The 24473-nt window shown below is 37.2% G+C and overlaps 1 protein-coding gene across 15 annotated transcripts in view; it reads left to right on the top strand.

Moving 5' to 3' along the window:
- LOC127422841 (calcium/calmodulin-dependent protein kinase type II subunit gamma-like) overlaps positions 1 to 24473 on the top strand; it is a 128803-nt gene that overhangs the window by 91167 nt on the left and 13163 nt on the right. For 6 of the 15 annotated variants that reach the window (XM_051666643.1, XM_051666642.1, XM_051666647.1 and 3 more), the window contains exons 8-15: positions 1524 to 1607; positions 2017 to 2111; positions 6733 to 6855; positions 8760 to 8843; positions 8976 to 9018; positions 10483 to 10545; positions 19850 to 19890; positions 22610 to 22696. In XM_051666643.1, coding sequence (XP_051522603.1) covers positions 1524 to 1607; positions 2017 to 2111; positions 6733 to 6855; positions 8760 to 8843; positions 8976 to 9018; positions 10483 to 10545; positions 19850 to 19890; positions 22610 to 22696 — 620 coding nt within the window. The remainder of the gene's footprint in view (positions 1 to 1523; positions 1608 to 2016; positions 2112 to 6732; positions 6856 to 8759; positions 8844 to 8975; positions 9019 to 10482; positions 10546 to 19849; positions 19891 to 22609; positions 22697 to 24473) is intronic. The other 9 variants (XM_051666646.1, XM_051666645.1, XM_051666654.1 and 6 more) reach the window with 3 other exon arrangements.

The raw sequence follows: 24473 nt of genomic DNA, 5'->3' as shown, positions 1-24473 counted from the left end.
AATCAATGATTGGCGGATCCTCTAGGGGTTAAATAACCCCTGCTCTTGGAGTTAAGGGTTAGTTCACCCAAAAAAGAAAATTCTCTCATCATTTACTCACCCTCTTGCCATCCCAGATGTGTATGACTTTTTTTCTTCTGCTGAACACAAATAAAGATTTTTAGAAGAATATCTCAGCTCTGTAAAGCCCTTACAAACAGGATCCAAAACTTTGAAGCTCCAAAAAGCACACAAATGCAGCATAAAAGTAATCCAAATGTCTTCAGTGGTTAGACTCCATTTCTTCAGAAGTGATATGATAGGTGTGGGTGAGAAACAGATCTATATTTAAGTTCTTTTTTACTATAAAGTCTCCTCCCTGCCCAGTAGGTGGCAATATGCTTGAAGATTGTGAATTGCCAAAAGCAAAAGAAGAAAAACTCTTAGGAGGGTTGTTTGAAAGTGGAGATTTATAGTAATAAAAAAAGGATTTAAATGTTGACCTGTTTCTCACCCACACCTATCATATTGGTTCTGAAGTTATGAATTTAACCACTGGAGACATATGGATTACTTTATGCTGCCTTAATGTGCTTTTTTGAGCTTCAACAATTTGGACCCTGTTTGTAAGGGTCTACAGAGCTGAGATATTCTTCTGAAAATCTTCCTTTGTGTCCTGCAGAAGAAAGTAAGTCATACACATCTGGGATAGCGTGAGGGTGAATAAATGATAAGAGAATTTTCATTTGTGGGCGAACTATCCCTTTAATAGATATTCACCCAATTTATGCAGAGTTTGCTCTAAGGAAAAGAACAAAGCATTGAGGCTGGAATAATGGTGATAAATGCATATGTACAAGTTATATGAATGGGCATTGTCGAGTTATGTTACCCAGTGGGTTTCCAAATCGCAGCAGCTGTTTCTTAAACCTATTTCTAGCATGTAGCCCTTTTGGTTCATGCCAGTGCTGTATCAGAGAGAGGCAGCATATCTGGATAAACCATCTTGTTGGCTTTGAATGACTTTGACGTAGGAAAACATCCATCACATCGTACAATCCGCACACACACACACACACACACACACACAATTGGAGCGGCTATCCTTATGAGGACTCTCCATAGACATAATGATTTTTATACTGTACAAACTATAGATTCTATCCCCTAACCCTAACCCTACCCCTAAACCTAACCCTCACAAAAAACTTTCTACATTTTTACATTTTCAAAAAACTTCGTTTAGTATGTTTTTAAGCGATTTGAGTTATGGGGACACTAGAAATGTCCTCATAAGCCACATTTACAGCATAATACCCTTGCAATTACCAGTTTGTAACCTAAAAAAATGTCCTTGTAAACCACTTAAACCTGCCCACACACAAACACACTCACTCACTCACTTGGAATTATTAACATTTCAGTGCTACAGATTAGCTACATTGCCTACAGGGTCGCAATTTTGCGCACACTTTATCTTGTTCTCAGAGTACAGAATGGGCAATGAGCTGTTGGATTTAAACTTTTTTGTTGTTTTGTCCCAGGTTTTGCAGGCACACCTGGTTATCTTTCTCCCGAGGTCTTGAGGAAGGACCCTTATGGCAAACCTGTGGATATTTGGGCCTGTGGTGAGTCTTCAAGAAAGCCCTTAATTGTCTTTTGAATCCAAAATGCTTTTTGTCCAAAATGATGCTCATATTTGTTGTTTTACTTTAATTTGAACATCAAATATGTTCTAATTGGCCATGATTTTGTCGCCTCATTCAATATTTTACTTTCAGTGAGCATTAAAAAAAATAAGATAAAAAAATGCAAATACCCAAATTATTGGAAATGCATCATGGCTAGTTAGAGGTGTTAAGTTAAAGCGATCACACTGTCAGAGAGATGGTGGCATTGTGTCGCCTCAAATCGCCAACTCATTTAAAATATATGACTCTCGACTGAAAAATGTTGTCAATTTGAACACCGCTTTATAGTCATTTATATCTTTCCCTGATTCTTCCATGTAACTTTCTATCTTTCTTTCCTCCTCAGGTGTAATCCTGTACATTCTACTTGTTGGTTACCCTCCATTTTGGGATGAAGATCAGCACAAGTTATACCAGCAGATCAAGGCAGGAGCTTATGATGTAAGTAAAGCTGTCTGCCAGTGGTGCCACTCTCTCTTTCTTTCTCATTGGCATTTACCTGTGAGAGTTCAGTCTAGCCACTCCAAAATCCACTTAATCTAATTGGTCCAAACTCTGTGAACTTTCTAATCTGTTTCATAAATCAGTCTAGTGAGGCGTGTTTAATTTAAGACTACACAAATTCTCTACATCCTTTAGAAGATCACTGGAATTTCCCAGCAGATCCCGTAAAAACTTCCTGTGAACATTTGTGAAATCACTCGGAATAAAATTCAAGAGACATACATTTCAAGAAATTAATTTGAAGGCAGTAATAGGCCAAGAGATAAATACGAAAAAGGGATAAAGAGAAAAAAAAAAGAATGAGTACCTTTGTCTTGTTTTTCAGTAAAAATATCTAAACAAGAAATTCACCTGATAACAAAACTTTATGATATTAAGACTTATTTTCAGAGAATATCTCTCGAATACAAATGCATTTTATCTTTTTAAACTTAAGCACATTTTAAATAAAAAATTTTTTGTTGTTGTTGTTGTTTTTTTTAGCATAAATGAGTAAAAAAAAAACGTGAAAAATATCTACCAAAAACTGAACACAATTCTTAATATATTACCCAGTTTGACTTATTCACAGAATTGAACTTGTTTTAAGGATGTTTAGATATTTTTATCAGAAAACAAATAAAAGATATTCATTTAGAATATGATTTTATGGTGTTTATAATTGTTTTAGCATTACTTAGTCTATTTTTTTGCAGAAAGTGACGAGTTATGATTGCAACAGATGCTCACTGCGGTCCCACTGTCTGGTTAATTTCTTATTGTGTGTGATTTCAAGCTACTGGTGCTTACTGGTGTTATTGATTATGTCAGGCTCTCCCTGTCGCATTGCAGAGAGATGGGCTCTGCTTAGAAACAACTGCCTTGCCTTAGAATTTGTGTGCTTATTTGTTTGCATTTGTGTGTGTATGTGTGTGTGTGCATCATTTTTTAAATGTCTACAAATTGCATCACAATTTGTAGTCGTATAACACTCTTAGGTAGTCAGACTTATGTGGCAGGACCTGGAGTGAGTGAGTGCCCTAGAGTGGTGTTAATTTCATAAAAATTATGTGACAAATAAAAGGGAAGAGATGATGTAACTCCTGTGGCCTTGTGAAAACGGAGCAAAGGTGCTTTTTTCAGTGTTTGGTGGAGGGGGTTTTGGTGGTCACTGAGTGATGGGCAGGCCTGGGCCGTTAACTTAAGAGGGGGTGCTATGAGTAGTTTTATAACACAAAAACAGTATATACTAAGGCTGTTGATTTAATGCTTAATCGTGCTTAATCATGTTTCTGACCGTACGTATGCTGTAATAAGGAAGTTTTTTTTTATTTTTTTTTATATAAACTGATAAATTCAAGCTTGAAATAACACCTTTGTTGCAGCGTTTATGTGCAAGATGCTGAAAACCAGTAAAACATGACATAACCACTGTGAGATGCTACAAAAGCTATTATTTTATATATTTATAATAACTTGATTGTCTTTATTTGGCCTTCCTCTAATCTTTCGAATAATTAATCAGCATCTCATGTAATTAATTAGATGCATTTTATTGTTCAACCAAAATCCCAGAAAAAAAGTACGATTTGGTGCATAACGCGAGACTTTTAACTATAAACATGCTCAAAACACAATAGGAACTCTTATTTTGAAATGAAAAGAGACTTGATTACAATGCTCTATATTTCAGTGTTTACCAAAATTAAGCTTTTTGTAGCATATATATTCACCAGTTGAATGGGTTTGGTGTGTATATACAGTTGAAGTCAGAAGTTTACATACACTTAGGTTGAAGTCATTAAAACAAATTTTTTTAAGCACTCCATAGATTTCATATTAGCAAACTATAGATTTGGCAAGTCGTTTAGGACATCTACTTTGTGCACTTTGTCTACTTTGTGACATGAGTAATTTTTCCAACAATTGTTTACAGACAGATTGTTTCACTTTTAATTGACTATATCACAATTCCAGTGGGTCAGAAGTTTACATACACTAAGTTAACTGTGCCTTCAAGCAGCTTGGAAAATTCCAGAAAATTATGTCAATCATAATTTAGCTTCTGATATGCTAATTGGAGTCAATTGGAGGTGTACCTGTGGATGTATTTTAAGGCCTACCTTCAAACTCAGTGCCTCTTTGTTTGACATCATGGGAAAATCAAAAGAAATCAGCCAAGACCTCAGAAAAAAAATCCTTTACTGATTCATCCTTTCCAAACACCTGACAGTACCACGTTCATCTGTACAAACACAAGTATGCAAGTATAAACACCATGGGACCATGCAGCCATCATACCGCTCAGGAAGGAGACGTATTCTGTCTCCTAGAGATGAATGTAGTTTGGAATGAAAAGTGCAAATCAATCCCAGAACAACAGCAAAGGACCTTGTGAAGATGCTGGAGGAAACAGGTAGACAAGTATCTATATCCACAGTAAAACGAGTCCTATATCAACATAACCTGAAAGGCTGCTCAGCAAGGAATTAGCCACTGCTCCAAAACCGCCATAAAAAAGCCAGACTATAGTCTACAAGTGCACATGGGGACAAAGATCTTACTTTTTGGAGAAATGTCCTCTGATATGATGAAACAAAAATTGAACTGTTTGGCCATAATGACCATCGTCATGTTTGGAGGAAAAAGGGTGAGGCTTGCAAGCCGAATAACACCATCCCAACCGTGAAGCATTGGGGTGGCAGCATCATGTTGTGGTGGTGCTTTGCTGCAGGAGGGACTGTTGCACTTCACAAAATAGATGGCATCATGAGGAAGGGAAATTATGTGGATATATTGAAGCAACATCTCAAGACATCAGCCAGGAAGTTAAAGCTCGGTCACAAATGGGTCTTCCAAATGGACAATGACCCCAAAGCATACCTCCAAAATTTTGGCAAAATGGCTTAAGGACAACAAAGACATAATAAAGCCCTGACCTCAATCTGATAGACAATTTGTGGGCAGAACTGAAAAAGCGTGTGCAAGCAAGGAGGCCTACAAACCTGACTCAGTTACACCAGGAAAAATAATAATAATTAAAAAAAATATCTATCAGCAACTATAGGTGACATTTTTGCAGATAACCAATAGTTCCAAAAAGCAACTATCTGCACTGATTAATCTGTAAAACCGATATCAGTCTACCTCTAGTATATACCGTAATCATCATACACTGTAAAAAAACGTCCATATTTTAATGGTAAAAGTCTGTAAAAAGGCTACAGTAAAAAAAAATTAATTGGTTAACGTGTAGTTACCTTAAAATATACAGTAATATATTTAAAAAGACAATACATGGTAAAATGTTTTATGGTAAAATGTTGAAAAAATGATATTATAAAATGAATGAGTACATGTACTTTTTACAGTAAATTATTGTTAAAATTAAGGTAAAAACAATAACTGTCCATTCCCAGAATTCCCTGCGTGACCCATGACATTTCAATATATTTTATGGGAATAGGTATGTTTCTTATTTTTAATATCAGTTATTTGCTTTAGCATGTTCTGTGTTACAGTATATGTTATGTAGTTTATTTAATGTTTATTGCATTATTTTAATTTCACATAAGTTACCTTGATGGTGTTTACTGTTTGTGTGAGTGACACTGAGCACTGCCTCTACATGTTTATTTGTCGTTGCTCCTGGTAGGGCCACTACTGATGAACTTCATGTCATCATGTGCCCTTCTGTAATTACTACAGTGATTAACAATGCATTATAAAGTGAAAGGCAGCTTTTTATAGTTTCAGAAGGTAAATATATCACGTTTATCATTTAATAATATAAACAGTAATGCACCGTAACTGCATCCCGTAAAGCCTGAAACGTGGTTACCGTGTCTTTTACGGTGAATTTCTGGCAACCACAGCTGCCAGTTTTTACCGTAATTTCAACAGGATTTTTTTTTATTTTTATTCAGTGTATAGTTATTTTTGCTTAAATTTCAATTAAATAATGGTTTATTTAATGTGCTTCTGTTTGGATGCACCGTCTGCAGTCAGAAGTGTCCGTCTTTGCTGAAGCACCACACAGCGGTGCAAAAAAACGGCCCACCATTGACATGTAGTTGCAGTGCTCTAAGCCAGTTAGTGTGTGTAAGGGTTCATGAGCACCTGCAGTGTTTCTAAGTACCATCCACGCACTCATTTTAGCTGATGCAACACAGCTTGATGCACAAACGAATTATACTTCTTGGAACCTGCCCAAGGGTTTTTTTGGAACACACATATGATATAGTATGACACAGATTCAACACGTATACAGACACTGCTTTTTACTGTCTAATTACAAATCCAATCTTCTCTTGTTATGGGCTGCAATGAAGCTATGAGGTGTGAAATACGGAAGCACCATGATTAGAGCACCAGCCGTGGCCAATAGGCCGAGAGCAAGTGGACGCACTGCCGTGACTCATTAAATCCTGTCCGCTGCTTCTGTGATAAGTTTAATTTCATTAGTCTCTGGCACAGACTGCTCTGTATGTGTGGTGTGAAAAGCGCTCTAGGCATTCTCGTGCTGCATATAGATTGCATCATAACACCTACTCATGATTCTGTCCTGTTGCTCCTACAGTTTCCGTCTCCGGAGTGGGACACGGTCACCCCCGAGGCCAAGAACCTCATCAACCAAATGCTGACCATCAACCCAGCTAAGAGAATCACTGCAGAGCAGGCCCTCAAGCACCCATGGGTCTGCGTAAGTTATCTGTGCCAAGGACTACATTTCCCTTATGTTTTGAGTAACAAAAATCCACTGGGAATGCTCTGAACCATTGTGGAGTTTAAAGGAAAGGGTTCACCCAAAAATTACATTTGTCAAAATCTCACCAAACCCATATGTTGTTATTTTTCAGTGGAGCACAAGAGGAGATAATTTTGAAAAAAATTTCATGCAGCTCTTTTCCATACAGTGACAGCTCATAGTGACCATAGCAGTCAAGCTCCAAAAAGGGCAAAAACACCAGGAAAGCACAACAACTTTTGCACTGTATTCCATGTCTTCTGAAGCCATACGATAGTCATTAAAGCTCAGGTCTAAAGCTGGGTGCGCACTGTATGATTTTTATGGTCCTTTACGATTGTTGCTTGTCAGACTGTGTAATGTGATCTTGAGTAAAGGGGGCAGTCACACTAAGCTTTGAGCATGCTTAATGGACAACGCAACAGACCAGGATATGATGTCACGTGTAAGTAAATAATAGATCACAAATAACATTATATTCAAAATATTATTATATTCGATTTTGCTCTACGATGAGAGAAATATTTTACGATCCCCAAAAACTGTCTCAGATGGAAAAATTGTGGCCAATATCGTACTGTGTAAACCAGGCGTATTTGCTCATAATTTGCTTCCAGAATTAAAAAATGGGATGTTGTGTTTGGTTACTACTAGTGCTGTCAATCGATTTAAATTTTTAATCGCGATTAATCACAATTTTTTGTAGTTAATCGCGATTAATTGCAGATTTTGAAAGTGTTGAAATTTGACACTGTACATACTCATTTTCTTGTCCAAATGTATTTCCATCTTAGGAAAGAAAACAAAACCATATTTAACAATATAATGCTTAATTATCATTTTCCAATCAAAACCTTTCACAAGAAATGCACTAAAATAGCACCAATTAGAGTAAAATTAATCGTTTCCAAAAGGGAGTTTGACTAATTGAAAGAACTAGTCTCCACATAGGTAGCATATTCATTGCAATGGGCATTAAATCTCTTAAACTCTCATCCTCTGCGATAATAATCTGCCGGTAGAATGTGTCTATCCGCTTTGTTACAGCAATCGTGAAGCTGCGTTCATGATTCGCGTCAATGCCAGCGTCAAGCTTTGAAAAGCGTTTCCAGACAAAAACGTCTCATTCTGCATTTTGGTGATAGTTAAAACTTGACTTATTTAAATTAAATTGCACCTTACAAGTCCCATCTGGGCTTGTTTTGTACATCATAAAGCGGTTAGAGCTCCTTTCTCCGTCATTTTATCACTGACAGGGAAGTGCTGTCAGAGATTTTTTTATGTACGAAGATAACAACCTCCGTGGCTCTATCATAGGAGAGTATTACGACAGTACCGTAGAATGTCAGTGGGACCGCCGCATTATGCTATTTTATGCTAAGCTTGTAGACTGTCTTGGTAGAAGGGCTCTGGCGCTGTGTCTGTTCGTGAAGCGTGCGTCAGTGTAATGACTCCGGGCAGACTCATTACAAAGGTTCCGGAATATTGGAACATTGCGCATGAGTCACGTGGACTAATTTTATGATGCGTTAATTGTGTGTTTATTGTTTTTTTGTCCTTTTTGGAGTGCCCCTGGTCACTGTGGAGAGTGTGCAGTGTTAAAAAACTGTGTAATGATTCATCAGAAAGCTTTTGTTTACCACCGAAAAAATGCATTAGGGAGAGTAAGTCATTTGGGTGAACTATTCTTTTAATACATGTGGATTCCAACCCTACACACAGAGTAAATGAGCTCTCAGAATAGGTCACTGTGGTTAAAACCCACTGTGGTTCATGTTTAATGACTCTACATTGGGTTGAATACCTTGGTAATGCCGATGTGCAATATTTTACTCTTGTCTTGCATACTCCCATTTCAGCAACGTTCCACTGTGGCGTCCATGATGCATCGCCAGGAGACCGTGGAGTGCTTGCGCAAGTTCAATGCCCGCAGAAAACTAAAGGTACAGCATGGGTTTGAAGAGCCCTTAAACTCTACCCCCACTGTGCCTTCCCTTGGGTTATTAGTGCTGAATACATCCCTTGGCCATTAAGTAACGACTCTGTTTTTCTTCTGTATTTTTTCTTTTTTTAAGGGCGCCATTCTCACTACCATGCTGGTATCTAGAAACTTCTCAGGTGAGTTCCCTCATTCCCTTGGGATCAGGTAGGAAAATGCAAAGTCATGGATTAACGTGGCCCAACTGTTGTAGTTTTGCTCCAGTTTAAACTGTATAAAAGTTTTCTATAAGGTTGGCACAGTTATTAAATGGAGGGGAAGTTCACTTGGGAATCTAGAGCTTTGGATTACAAGATTGAGTAAAAAGTTTTGGACTTTTTCTGATGCATTTAAAGATGAGGGTCTTTGGGAATCTGTATCTTGATTTCTTTAAGCTGTTAAGGTTTTTTCTGAAGTTTGAAGTATTACAGTAAAGGAATATCCATAACCTTTGTGTTCATTGTCTTTTTAAAGGAGCATGTGGGCCCTTTTTATACTCCCTGAGCAGGAGAGCATGAAATATGAAATTCTTAGCTATTCATTAGGTTTGCGCAGATGTCTTTTTTTCTTTGATGCACAAGGTTGCAGAGCCTGTTGCATTTACATAGGGAGTAGATGCTGATATTTAAAGGAATAGTTCACACGAAAATTTACATTTTGTTATCATTTACTCACCCTTATGTCATTCCAATCCTAAATGACTTTCTTACTTCTGTGGAAAACAAAAGGAGAAATGTTGAAAAGTGTACTGAGTGCTCTTTTCCACACAGTGACATTGAATTGGACTGGAGCTTTCAAGCATTAAAAAGGATGCAAAAGCAAAAGTATCATTGAAGCTGCCTTTATGACTCAAGGGCTATATTCCAAGTCTTCTGAATTCATTTGATAGCTTTGTTTGAGGAATCAGATCAAATTGAAGTCCTCTTTTAAAGCTATCGCATGACTTAAGAAGAATTGGAATGTAATGCAAAAGTCATATGGACTGCTTTTATCATACATTTATAGTGTTTTTGTGTCCTTTTTAAAACTTGGTGGCGGAAAAACGCACATGGGTGCCACACTCCCAACCGGACGGTGAAACTCAGGGGCTGGGACGTGCACTCAGTGGCCCAAGACACTTCCTCTTTGCCCTCCTGGACTGAGGTGCCCTCTGGAGAAAGTAATTTCATTTGTATATATTCAATTTTTAGACATTTTAACAACAGCGTCAAAGCGATTTATATATAATGAATAGAACGACATTGTCCTAAAACATTTTTGTTTTTGTTTATGTAAACATGCGCTAGACGGTCGTCTTTGGCTGTTGCTTTTGCAGAGAAATTTGGTTCTCTTTTTTTCTCAGTTTGAGCCACTGCTGACGGCACCGATTTTGTTCCACTTTGAGGACTGATTGTAATTGCATGGAAAAGAGCTACTAGTAAATTCTTTAAAAAAATCTCCTTTTGTGTTCCATGAAAGAAAGTCCGTCATACAGGGGTGAGTAAATATTTTTACATTTTTGGGTGAACCATCCCTTTACCTTAGATTTCTTACACTTGTTCAATAGAGGGTTTAAAAAAAAACTTCTGTAGCTTCTCCCAATTCAACACCTCTCTGTCCAATAGTGGGCCGGCAGCATACCAGCCCTGCTGCTCCCACCACAAGCACTGCTGCTCTTGCACAGGAAGGTATGTGAGAGTGCATCTCCTCACCTCACCACCAGGGGGACACAATGAGCCCCTTCCACAATGCCTCCAATCCCCTGCTCTGCCTCTGCTCTACCCAGTTAGCATGCAGCCAATAAGAAACCTGCCTCTCCTGCCATCACTTGCATAAATGATTTGGTTTACCTCTTATCTTCATTCTCATAAATTACCTCTGCTACAGTATATAGTCTTGGAGAAGTTCTCACATTTGAATAGATAGTGGCCTGCTAAATTTCCATCTCTGACATATATGTCATGCATTCGGGCGATGTGTCTTTAAGAGTTTATGGAACAGCATGGGTTTTCTTCCCCCCGAGCCATGTTTTTATTGGTGCTTTGCTTTCACATTACCATATAACTTTAATGTTCATCTAGCTTTGTTGTAACCCTACAAGTTGTTTGAAATATTGAAGCAGTTTTAACTTCACTACTCTACAGTGCAAAAAAAGTTATTAGTATTTTGTCTTGTTATCATCATTTTCAGTAAAATATCAAAATATTCTTAAAACAAGATAAATTTACTTAAGAAGCAAAACTGCATAAGATAATAGGAATTTATATATATATATATATATATATATGGAATGTATAATATATATATATATATATATATATATATATATATATATATATATATATATATATATATATATATTTTTTTTTTTTTTTTTTTTTATCTGCAAATGTACACAATTTTGCTTCTCAAGTAAATGTAACTTGTTTTAAGGATGTTTAAATAAAAATAATGATTCATAAATAATAAAATCAACTATTATACATTTTTTATTTTTTGTGTAATTAGGGCTTAATCAGTTTTTGTTTGCAGTTTGTAAAATTACAGTGACATTCAAAGTATCTTAGCATTTGTTCAGCTTTCAAAACTTGTATATTTATCTGCCGTGAACAAACAATGTCTCATTCCATCTTGCAACAGACTTTAATTTACACACAAAAGGCTTCAGGCAAAACAATCTGAGCAATACTGCCAGGCTGCATTCATGTTAACTATTGCCATGGTGAGACCCACCATCGGCCAGCATGCATCATCGACTGCATGGAGTAGAAAAATGCTTATGTCGCTGCTTCTACTTTGATTAGACTTATGTCTCTTTCTCTTTCTTCCCCTCTCGGTTTAATGCTTCAGCCCTTTTCTGGCTTCCTCCCCTGCTGATCAGCTTAAAGGTGTTATTTGCTATTGGGTTAAGTAGTATTTAAGTCAAGTCTGTTTTAGTTAAAGATACAGGACCCTGGTCACACGGCTGTCCTCCGTACACATTAGATCAGTGGTTCTGAACTGGTTTTGCTTCAGGATGCAGATTTTATATTGGACATCAAATGGCTGCTCAACACAGTACCTAAATGAGCGCATTTCACATCCTTAAAAACAAGCATTGACATTTATTTCTATTTCCATAAACTACATCAGCAGCCAGTAATTCACCTGACAAAACAGTCAGCACATTTTGATCCTCATTTATTTAGTGTAGTATGGGTCATATTTTCTTTAAACTTGTGTAGTTTTGTTTATGGTTTTTGAGGATGAAACTATGTCATGCAAACTTCTTTACAAAAACTAAGAGTTCTGGCAAACTTGCCGCAAATTCGCCACTCATTATTTTCACATGCAGATGAGCTTTGAGGCAAACTCTTCATTGTTGCCAAAGGTTTGCTGCAGATCACCACTACCGGTGTAGAGTTGCGATCTTCTGGCAAACATTTGCAGCGAATTGCAAACTCATTTGCATGAGGAAACAATGAGTAAATCAGTAATGAGCAAGTTTGTCCAAACTCTAGATGTTTTGTAAGGGCTGTCCTTGACTTCTGCTTAAAGGAATATTCTGGGTTCAATACAAGATATGCTCAATCGACAGCATTTGTTGCATAATGTTGATTACCACAAAAAATAATTTCGACTCGTCCGTCCTTTTTTAAAAAAAAAAAAACAAATTGAGTTTTTGAGGCATATTGAGGATATTTGACCTCTTTCAATGGAAGTGAATGGGGACAGTTTTTGGAGAGTTTAAAGGCAGAAATGTGAAGCTGATAATTTTATTAAAGCACTTACATTTTTCTGTTAAAACTTGAGTATTATTTGAGCTGTAAAGTAAAAATCTTCATTTGTACATTCGTTTTATGGTTTGACATTGTCATGGCAACGAAGTTGTAAAATTGGCTATAACTTTACACAAACACTAACAATAAAATCATTTAAACACGCATATTGTATATGTCTTGTGGCTTTACTTTTGAAACAGTGAGTATTTTAACGTTTATGGATTGGCTCCATTCACTTCCTTTGTAATTGTCTCACTGGATGGACTTCAGATTTTTGCTTTTATTTTTTTAAATTATTTTTTTAAGAAAAGCAAGGGCAAGTCAAACTTAATTTTTGTGGTAATCAATATTATGCCACAAATGCTGTCGATTGAGCTTAACTTGTATTGAACCCGAAAGATTCCTTCAAAGGAATGTTCCTGGTGTAATACACGCTAAGTTTAATAGGCATAAATGGTGGCATAATGTTAATTACCACAAAAAAAGAAAAGAAGCAAAATCATGCTTACACTAAGACACTTGCTATAGAAGTGAATGGGGCCTGTCCATAAACATTAAAATGTAAACTGTTTTGAAAGTATAGCCGTTAAGACGTGTTAACATAATTTAACTGTGATAGAATCAGTGATTTACCAGCATAATGTTGTCATGACAACAAATTTGTAATATTAGATAAAACTTTTCACAGATAAGGCAAGCAAGTGATTTATCAAACTGAAATTATGTTAACAGGTATAATGTTTATTTATGCGGAACAAGTCGAAATGATTTTTTCGTGATAATCGAAATTGTGCCACAAATTCTGTCGATTGAGAATAAATTGAATTGAAAACAAAACCATCCATAAATTTGGGTAACTTCTGCCAAGTAATAGATTAAATTGTGTCAAAATACATATATGTATGATTAGATGCGCTGCCTTTGACATCAACAACAAAAGATATGGGAAGCAATTTCTCCTCCTTTTTTAAAGTTACTAAGCCTGTTACTTTTGCTATCCTAACTACTCGTGTTAATGTGTTTTTTCCTTGCTTTCCGTGACCTTATCAGAACAGACCCGAGACACATTTTTGGGTCACAACCGACCAGTTGAGAGCCATTGTTTTAGATGTTCTATGATCTTGGTCCTTTGTCAGTAACTAAAGCAGACCTGTGCAGCCCAGCCAAGCCACCATTGCCCTACCACTCTCCATTCAACTCTTCCTTCCCCCTTTGCTGAGAGCACAGGGGGTTTAACCACATGGACGGGCAGGAGCGGGGTTGGCTTGCTGCCAGTCGTCAGACCCGATGTAGCTGGCGCTGGAGTCCGGTGAGCGCCAGGTGGTCTGCGGGGAACAAGGCCCCCTGGAGGGCAGACAGACGCTGTTGAAACTGTTGACAGTGTCTCAGGGAGATCGCTGTTTCCAGGCCCTCTTGGAGTGTCCACTTGTGTTGTAGATGTGAAATTGATCTGATCATTTTGAATTGTCCCACACTTACCAAAGGCCATCTACAAGCTGCGTATGAGCAGCTGTCAGTGTCGGAGAATACTTCTTGATATCTTCATAATTTGGAGAAACAGAAGAGAACTATTAGGCAAAGCTACTAAACATCTGCTCTGATCCCTCAGGATTGTGGAAAACAGTAAACAAGAAGTCTTTGCTGTCTTGCTGAAAAGATTTTTAAAAAGCAGATGGGATGTTACAGTAGTTATAGGCTGTTCAGAATAGTTTACTACCATACCACCGGTACATGTATACTGTGGACAACATGCCAGTTTTCTATGCATTTTCAGTTACCACAGAAAAATTCCATGGAAAGTTTGAGTGTAAACATGTTTTCCATTCTTTTTTACAAACTGAGGGATGAGTCAAAATAATTTTCTGTGGTAATTTAACCTGGACTATTCCTTTAATATACTTTGGAGCCGTCCAATCAATGCTCTCCATCAGTTCTTGGCTACAACCAGTAAGTGCTTATAACTTGTTACATTCTCTCATCGTAAAAGCCAGTCTTCCAGCTAAGTAGCCAGTATTAACATTGCATCAATTGTTGTTTATCCCTCACTTTATCATTATATTACCTATATTAGACATACTGATCAATAGATTCGTAAGAAAAGGCATGTTATAGAACATATCTTACAGTATGTTAGCTATGTTGCCTGTAGTTTTCTAATCATTTGTTGCCTGCACAGGTGTATGTAATTTTCCTTTCAAGAAAAATATATTTTAATGGCTGTTTTAATGGATTTTATGAACTCCTTGTCCCCTTTTTGGCACCTTATTATTTAATAGGGGTGTGAACATTTGCATTGCTTTGATTCAGATACAGTTCTTTACTAAACTATGCGATGCATGGTCGATATTCCATTATTGTGGTGCGATTTAGAATATTTAGAAAAATATACAAAAGACACATATGTACAGTATATGGATGGACAATTAAACATATACAGGACATGCTTGGTAAATCCAACCTGGATTTGGTGCATTTGTACAACTTATAAGGTCAAGAATATTTTACCATTTTATAGAAATTTAGCATAGGAACTGAATGCATAATACATTGTGAAATTATAAATGATTATATAAGTTTTGTAATCGATTGACAATTCTTTATCAGAATAATGCATCTTTACACCCCTGTTAAAGTATGTGTTGCTTTTGTCCACAAAACAATTATCTAAATAAACCGAGACTGTAGTTGCAACAGTTGCGTTTTGTCTGAAAATTTGATGAATTGGTCGATCTGAATATGTCAATTCCTATCACCTTTACTAGAGGTATGACTGTATCCATTTGATTGTTCAGCAGTGTAACTGAAAACTGCTGGCTCAGCTTCCCCCGCTACAGTCTGTTACATAGTAACTGTAGAAATGTGAGAGACAGTTGAACTATTATGAGTTTTAAGGTATGGTTGACCCATAAATAAAAAGTCTGTCATCATTCACTCACCCTCATGTTGTTACAAACCCTTTTGAGTTTATTTCTACAGTGGGATGCAAAATGTTAGTCTCAGTCACCATTCACTTTATTATGCATCTTTTCCCATACAATGAAAGTCAGTGGTGACTGAGGCTAAAATTTTGCGTAACATCTCCTTTTATGCTCTTCGGAAGAAAGTAAGTCATACAAGTTGGGAACGACATGAGGGTGAGTAAACGATGACAGAATTTTCATTTTTAGGTGAACCATTCCAACTATCCCTTTAAGACTCCCTCATCAGTGCATTGCATTATGGAATTCTTGGTTTAATGTCGTTGGCACTGCATGGCTGACCGTATGGTGAATTGCATCCGCCATCAGCACCTCTCACAATGCCTGCCATCTTTCAACTCTTTCTCTCTTCTACTAAATGGATATTTTACCTCTTAATCTTGCCATCCTTCCTTTCCTTTTGTTTATGGAAGGTAAGGTGTTTAATGGGAATACAGAATGTGAAACCTGCTAAGTTTTTGTTCTTGAATGGAGTACTGTTTGTAAAGGCCTCCCACAAGTCATTTGATTATTTTCTGAAGTGTATCGGAGGCCACTTCCACTGCACTGACTCAAGACCTCTGAAAAAAGCCCTAGGGGAAATAAGTCTTGCATCAAGGAAAATCAATTGCATACATTAGCCATGATTTTCCTTATTACGTCTCGACTGCAGATGGAGAACAAATTCATTTGTCTGCTTTCGGGTCTATTTTAAAGGGGTCATATTATACTTGTATATATATATATATATATATATATATATACACACACACACACACACACACACACACACACACACACACACACACACAGCCACCTTGTCCATTTTTTCATAAATTACTATATATATATATATACACTGATGAGCCAAAACAATATGACCACTCACAGGTGAAGCGAATAATGTTGATCATCTACTAACAAGGCCACATTTCAAGGTCTGGGTAGATTAGATGGTAAGTGAACAATCAGTTCTCGTAGTCAACGAATTGAATGCAGTAGAAATGGGCTGGAGTAAAGACCTGAGCAACTTTGACAACGGCCAAATTGTTATGGCCAGATGACTTGGTCAGAGCATCTCTGAAACGGCGAGGCTTGTGTGGTGCTCCCGGTCAGCAGTGGCGAGTTCCTACCGACAGTGATCCGAGGAGGGACAAACTACAAACCGGCGACAGGGTGTTGGGCACCCAAGGCTCATTGATGCGCAAGGGCAACGACGGCTATCCCGTCTGGCCTGAACCAACAGAAGGTCTACTGTGGCACAAGTCACAGAAAATTTTAATGATGGTTATGGGAGGAATGTGTTACAACACACAGTGCATCGCACCCTGCTGCGTATGTGGCTGCATAGGCACAGACCGGTCAGAGTGCCCATGATGACCCCTGTCCACCATCGAAAGCACCTACAATGGGCACGTGAGTGTCGGAACTGGACCTTGGAGCAGTGGATGAAGTTCTCCTGGTCTGATGAGTCCTGTTTTCTTTTACATCACGTGGACGGCTGTGTATGTGTGCGTTGTTTACCTGGGGAAGTGATGACACCAGGATGCACTGTGGGAAGACGACAAGCTGGTGGAGGGAGTGTGATGCTCTGGGGAATGTTCTTCTGGGAAACCCTGTGTCCAGCTGTTCATGTGGACGTCGATTTGACACATGCCACCTACCTAAACACCATTGCAGACCAGGTACACCCCTTCATGGCAATGGTATTCCCTGATGGCAGTGGCCTCTTTCAGCAGGATAATGCGCCCTGCCATGGGTTGTGGAAGCTTTTGAAGTCTGATAAAATATTAAATACATAAAACTAAAAACTAAAAAAAAAAATAAAGTTGGTTTAATGACATTGCTGATGATTTATTCTATTTTTGACAAGTGCTACTGCATTAATTGTAGGCTATAGGCAGTATATATAGATATACACGTTTTTAAACCAATACAACACAATTTTAACTCGCTCTGGTTAAAAATGAACCAATCACCAGCGCACATTTTCCCTACATTGCATCAACATGCTTTAACATGACAATTGTCGTGCACGTTCAATTTTGTGAGCGCAATATGAAGAGACATCGGCTGTTTCCAGACTGCTTCAAGAGTAAGCAGAAAAGAGACATTAATCCCAAAAGTTCAAACAACTCTACCAACACCAAGTTCTGATGCAGTTTTGGAGGATGCCAGCACGTCAGAGGCCCGCCTGGTTTCTCCCCCTCAGGTGCTCCCCTCCATCCCCGCTCTCTCTACATCCAGCACATGGCCAAAAGCGAGTGCTGCAGAAATCTTACAAGCGAATTAACAAATAATAAAGGTAATGTCGTTATCTTTAATGAAATTGAGGAAAACTCAAGTCTCCTCATCAGTTCAAGTGTTCCTCTCCACTATGTTGTTTGTTCTGAGGACAGATCTTCTGTCATGTGGCACATTTTTTTTGTGTTAATGACTTTTTTTCTCAACAAAATGTTTCCAAACTAGATTTTGACAAAATTTGACGTATTGACAAAGGATATATGCGCTAAAGTTGAACAAAAAATATTATGTCGACACTTGTGAAATGTTATTGATAATTTATATTGATAGTTTCCATTAGCTCTATCGGTAAACATTTTGATGCGCTAAAAAAAATCGTTGTTGTCCCTTTTGTGCAGTCAAAGGACTGGACATTAAACAAGAAGATTTAACCTGCCTTCGCCGTGGATGGTTTCCATAACTGGAAACATGCATTATCATCATTCAGGGAGCACACTTAGTTTTTTTTTTTCTTCTTAAGTATGGTTTTATGTTTTCTTAATCTATGTAATGTGTGATATGTCTATCTCTGTATGTGAAATGCAATGGTCCAGTGGGTTAAAATGATCACCCACTCATCATGGCTCATCAGTGTATATTATACATATTTAAATATGTAATACTTAATATTTAAAATATTATTTAATAAATACTCACTGTGCACTTTATTAGGAACACTGTGGTCCTAATAAAGTAAATGATGTGGTCTTCTGCTGATGTAGCCCATCGACCTCAAGGTTCGACATTTTGAGATACTGTTCTGCTCGCTACGATTGCACAGAGTGGTTATTTGAGATATCAGCAGTTACAGAAATACTCTAACCAGCACGCCTGGCACCAACAATCATGCCACGATCGAAATCATTTAGATCACATTTTTCCCTATGCTTATGGTTGATGTGAACATTAACTGAAGCTCCTGACTTGTATCTGAATGATTTTATGCATTGCGCTGCTGCCTCACGATTGGTTGATTAGATAATTGAATTAATAATTAGGTGTACAGGTGTTCCTAATAAAGTGGTGGTGAGTGTATATACACCGACCAGCCACAACATTAAAACCACCTGCCTAATATTATGTAGGTCCCCCTCATGCCACCAAAACAGCGCCAACCCGCATCTCAGAATAGCATTCTAAGATTATATTCTTCTCACCACAATTGTACAGAGCGGTTATCTGAGTTACCATCCACAGAACTGCCGCTCACTGAATGTTTTTTGTTTTTGGCACCATTTGGAGTAAATTCTAGAGACTGTTGTGTGTGAAAATCCCAGGAGATCAGCAGTTACAGAAATACTCAAACCAGCCCATCTGGCACCAACAATCAACAATGTTGGCGTTGTTTTGGTGACACGAGGGGGACCTATACAATATTAGGCAGGTGGTTTTAATGTTCTGGTTGATCGGTATGTGTGTGTGTGTGTGTGTGTGTGTGTGTGTGTGTGTGTGTGTGTGTATATATATATATATATATATATATATATATATATATACATACATATATATATATATATATATATATATATATATATATATATATATATATACACACACACACACACAGTATATACTGTATTACATTGAATAAAAAAAAAATCAATGAAAATTTGATTCCTCATGATATGACCTCTTTAAATCATTTTTAAATAGTTTTTAAAATGTTTTGAAGCCAGTAATTTTATTGAATCCTTTAAAAAGGCCTTCTCACATTATATTCTTTATACTGCTCCATCTCCCCAAGCTTAAAAATTGATTAGGATTAAACTGATAAGAAAAGATCAATGAACAATTTCTCCTGTGGTCAAAAATGATGCAAGTCAGCATTGCCTCCCAAGCCCTGTATTCTAATACATGATAAAATGGCAATTCAGTAGTTTATTAAATATTTTATAAGGCGATTTATTTGGAATATCTGGAGATATACGTAAGCTATCGGTTTTGTCACTCATTCTGTATGTAGTAATTTAATCTTTCTGTGTTCCCTGCAGCATGCAAAAGTTTACTCAACAAAAAGGCTGATGGAGCCAAGGTAAGCCTAAAGGCATTTTTACACATACATTGTAATATATGCCTAGTGTTTTCCCAAATTTGAACCTTTTTCTCTCACACAGGACTTTTTTAAAATCTTTTTATGTCTCTACCTCAGTTTCAAGTGCTTTTCCAATGACTCTAGTAAACTGGTCTTAAATTAAGCTCCTCTATTTTTAGTTCCACTTGGATTAAGTATATTGCAAAGCATCACTTTAGCAGTACTTTATGTCCTTTTTGCTTATAGATGTCTCCCTCTCTAATGTTGTTACTTAAAAGTACCAAATAAGGAACCATGTGTTGCCCAATGTGGGTGAGCGGATCTAGTTTTCATACCATATTAATGACGGATCCAATGAGGTATTACAAGGGGCCATTCAAACCGAATGTGTTCTTGCACTAGAAAAAGCTACACATATAACACAGGTGTATTGAGAAGCACTTGAAAATGTATGTTCTTTTTTTACCTGACACAAACTCCTGCGCAAGATGCTGGAAAAACAGCTGGAAAAATCTGCAAGGACCGTCTAGTGCATACTTGTAATGAAAAACTTTATTGAAATGTTGCACATATGTAAGCATAAATACATTTAAAAAAAATCAATATAGGGATCCAAAGTATTGATACAATATTGTGATAAAAATATAATGTAGAGCTGCATGATTCTGGATAAATTGAGAATTTTTTTTTACTTAGAATAAAGATCAAGATTCTCACACGATTTTGAAGAAAAATGCTTATTTCAGTGATTTACAAAACCTGGACATAAAGGTACTAAACAAAGTAACATGTAATTTACTAGAGGTTCTGACTAATATGTTCTCTGCTTCAGTGCATGCAAAAATGCAACAAAATTGTAAATCAAATACACTATATGGCCAAACATTTGTGGACACCCCCTTCTAATTAATGAATTTGGGTACTCCATTAAATCCAGTAAAGAAAAATCTTAATGTTTCTTTATGTAATGGCTTGGGATTTGTGTGCTTCCAAATCTGTGGCAACTGTTTGGGGATAGCCCTTTTCTGTTCCAGCATGACAATGCCCCTGTGAACAAAGTGAGGTCCATAAAGAAATGGTTTACTGTGTCTGGCTTGGAAGAAATTGACTGGCCTGCACAAAGCCCAGACCTGAACCCCACTGATCACTTTTGGGGTGAACTGGAACAGCAACTGTAAGTCAGGCCCCATCGACCAACATCAGTTCCTGACCTCACTGATAGCCTCGTGACTGAATGAGAGCAAATCCCTGCAGCCATGTTACTACATACAGTATAGTGGAAAGCCTTCCCAAAGAGTGGAAGCTGTTGTTACAGCAAAGGGGGAAATTGATGCCAAAGGTTTTGAAATCAAATGTTCATCAAGCACATATGGTGTCCGCAAACTTTTGGCCATATAGGGTATATACATTTAAAATGTCCTAAGTCCACAAGAGGGCGCAACAAAAACATTATAAACCAAACAGCACCTCGTTATTATTGTAAAAAATAAATAATGTTAAAAAGTGCATAAAAAAATCAATAAAATGATTTAGGTTTCTCACATGCTAAGTAAAAAGCAAAGTGAGTGGGAAAAAGCTTCATTAACAGTTTGTGTTGCACTGGTAAGCAAATATGCAATAAAACGCTGCTATTTTACAGTTGACGTTTTTTTTTTATAAATAAAATATTAACAGTTTAAATTAAAACAATGAGGCCTTTAGGCCTTCATACGTTTCCCTTGTAAAAATTGCTTCAAGCTTTTAAAGGAATATTCAAGAGCCAGTAATTAAATAGAGAACAGTGAAAGTAAACAGTGCTTTAAGTTTTTCAGCAACAGTAGCAATTAAATATTAAAAAAATTATAATATAAAAATATATATAAATAAAAAAGAAAAGTTATTTAATGGAAAATGAAACTACTTCAATATTTGACACTCTTTACTGTGTGATTATTAGATATACATTAATACTGATTTGATGCAGTAAGAATCCCTGAATGCATATAACAGACAGCATGCAGCTTGTATACATTTAGACATCGCACAGATCAAAAATTTTGAAGAATTTGTCCGGTCTGCTTATACATTAATGGCTGTGTTTGCTTTAATATCTCATCAAGACAGCGCAGATTTAATACCGTCTGTTTACACACTCGTAATTCATTAACAGCTGTGTTTACATTAATATCGCCTGAAGAGGTGTATTTTGTTTTAAAACAGCGCAGAATCTTGTGCAGGAACGCTGCATTCATCACGAGACACAAGCGCACAGGCAGACATGAGATCGAAATCACGATCTTTTAATGATTAATTGTGCTGCTCTAATGTAATGATATATTGATCTGTGATTGTATTGGCAAAGCCCTACAAAGGACACAAGAACACATTCCGTGTGAACGGTCCCTAAGAGTACCAAGTTGAGTGGGAACTACGGATACTGTAGAAAGACTGGTATCATTACATTTTTTTAAATAAATTTTGTATTGACTTGGTACAAAAGTAGCAGTTCTTTTGACATCTATATACAGTAATGCTATTCCAAACTATAGCTATACTGCCATGTCCTTTAAATAAGCGTTTTTCTTTTTTTTTGTGAGCAATGTTGATTTTAAATTAAACTTTTTAACTTTCAAACGACTACTAACCGTTTGCTCGCGGATTGGCTGTGCCTAATGCCAGTCATGTCCCTAGTGATGTCATCTCTCTGAAAAGGAAGTTGTATGTGTCCTCTCTATTTCAGCCCCAGACAAACAACACTAAAAACAGTGTAGTGAGTGCTGTAGTGAACGCCATGAAAGAAAGCAACGTGGCCGCCTCTACACCGATGGTACCTTATCTATATTCAACCCTCTTTGAAACCCATTTATTCATCTGACCGACTCATAGTACATGTTGAAGTGTTTACATAATTATTGCCGCATGTCAGAAACCGTGTTTGGCAACAGTGAAACAATTTTGCATGTATTACAGTAAATGCTTAAATATATTATACCTGTAGTTTACGGTGCACATTAGGTGTCACTAGTCATTCCTCTCTGTGTTTTTGAAACTCTCGTGTACTTTAAAGCATGTTTCATGCACATAATTGTGGTGTTATGAAAATGTGTCATTAGGAATTATTTGTTTTTGCCTGTAAGCTTCTGGTTTATGTCCTCCTGCACTCCTCTTGTCCTTAATTTGCCTCTGTAGGCTTAACACATGGCACTATTAGAAGTAAAAAATAAAACAAAACACAGTCATCCATGGAGTCGCCCAACAGGATTTCTGATACTGTTAAAAATAGCCAATCCAAAGCAACCATCTGAGTCTCCGCCTAACGCATCAAAAATATAGTTTGCTTTAAAGATCCCATGAAATCAGTATTTGAGTTTTGTGGCTTTTTGTCCATGTCTATTAGCATTGAGACCATCTGTGAAGTCCTGCACTAAACAGATTTTTGTCCAATCAAATGCTCTCTTGAATGTGAATGTACCGCCCCCTAATACCACTTGCAACCAACTAGCAAGTAGCGAATCATGGCTGTGACATAACTAAAGCCTATTGGCTATTTAAAAAATGGGAGGAGCCATTTTTATATGCCCGACCCAAACAAGAAATACGTTAACACAGGAAAGAAAACTACTCATAATGCAATTTCATGGGGTATTTAAGCCACTATATTGAATTTTATAACTGTATGTATGTATTTCATCAAGTAGCAAAGGTCATTTGAGGATGCTTGGAGTCAAAGTACATAAACCAATCATAGTAAAGATGCAGTGTCCCTCTCAAAAGCTGTCAGATGATTGGCTATGTTGGAAGTGCTAGCAGTGTCCCGTGGAGATTAAAGTAAAATGGATTGACATTTCAAAAGGGCCTTGCTTGTCCGGCTGCCCAAATAGCCAAGCAAAGAGCATCCAGGGACCACCAAAAACAATCCATTAAGAGCACAAGTTAACCCCCTGACCTATCCTGAGGCCTGCAAATGCCACCACAGTGCTGATGGACAGCTAGCTTCCACTGTGGCTTATTAAAATCTTACAAGACAAAAGAAGTGATAACTGGAAGAATATGTACACTAGTTAGGTTTCCTGTGAAAGAATACCAGCCTTTGAATTCAATTGGATAATAACATTTATGAGAATTTGTGTCACTTTTGGGGGAAAATATTGTTCGAATGCTACAGGAAGGATAGTGCCTGTTTTACCTGATGTATGATTTTCTAATCCTGCGGTTCCGTCAGATTGAAATGTTTTTATAGCTGAATTTGAGAGACTGCATCTTTAGATCCTTATAATGCATGCCGTTTGATGTGGAGTGATAACGGAATAGTTCACCCAACAATGACAATTCTCTCATCATTTACTAACCCTCATTCCATCCCAGATATGTGTCTTTCTTTCCTCTGCTAAATACAAATTAAGATTTTTAGAAGAATATTGCAGCTCTGTAGGTCCTCACATTTTAAGTGAATGGTTATCAAAATTTTGAAGATCCAAAATGACATAAAGGCAGCATAAAAGTTATCCATAAGACTCCACTGGTTAAATCCATATCTTCAGAAGCGATATGATATGTGTGGGTGAGAAACGATCAATATTGAAGTCCTTTTTTACTATAAATCT

Source organism: Myxocyprinus asiaticus, chromosome 32 (assembly GCF_019703515.2).
Source record: "Myxocyprinus asiaticus isolate MX2 ecotype Aquarium Trade chromosome 32, UBuf_Myxa_2, whole genome shotgun sequence".
NCBI lineage: Eukaryota > Metazoa > Chordata > Actinopteri > Cypriniformes > Catostomidae > Myxocyprinus > Myxocyprinus asiaticus.
This window is presented reverse-complemented; position numbering and strand designations above follow the sequence as displayed.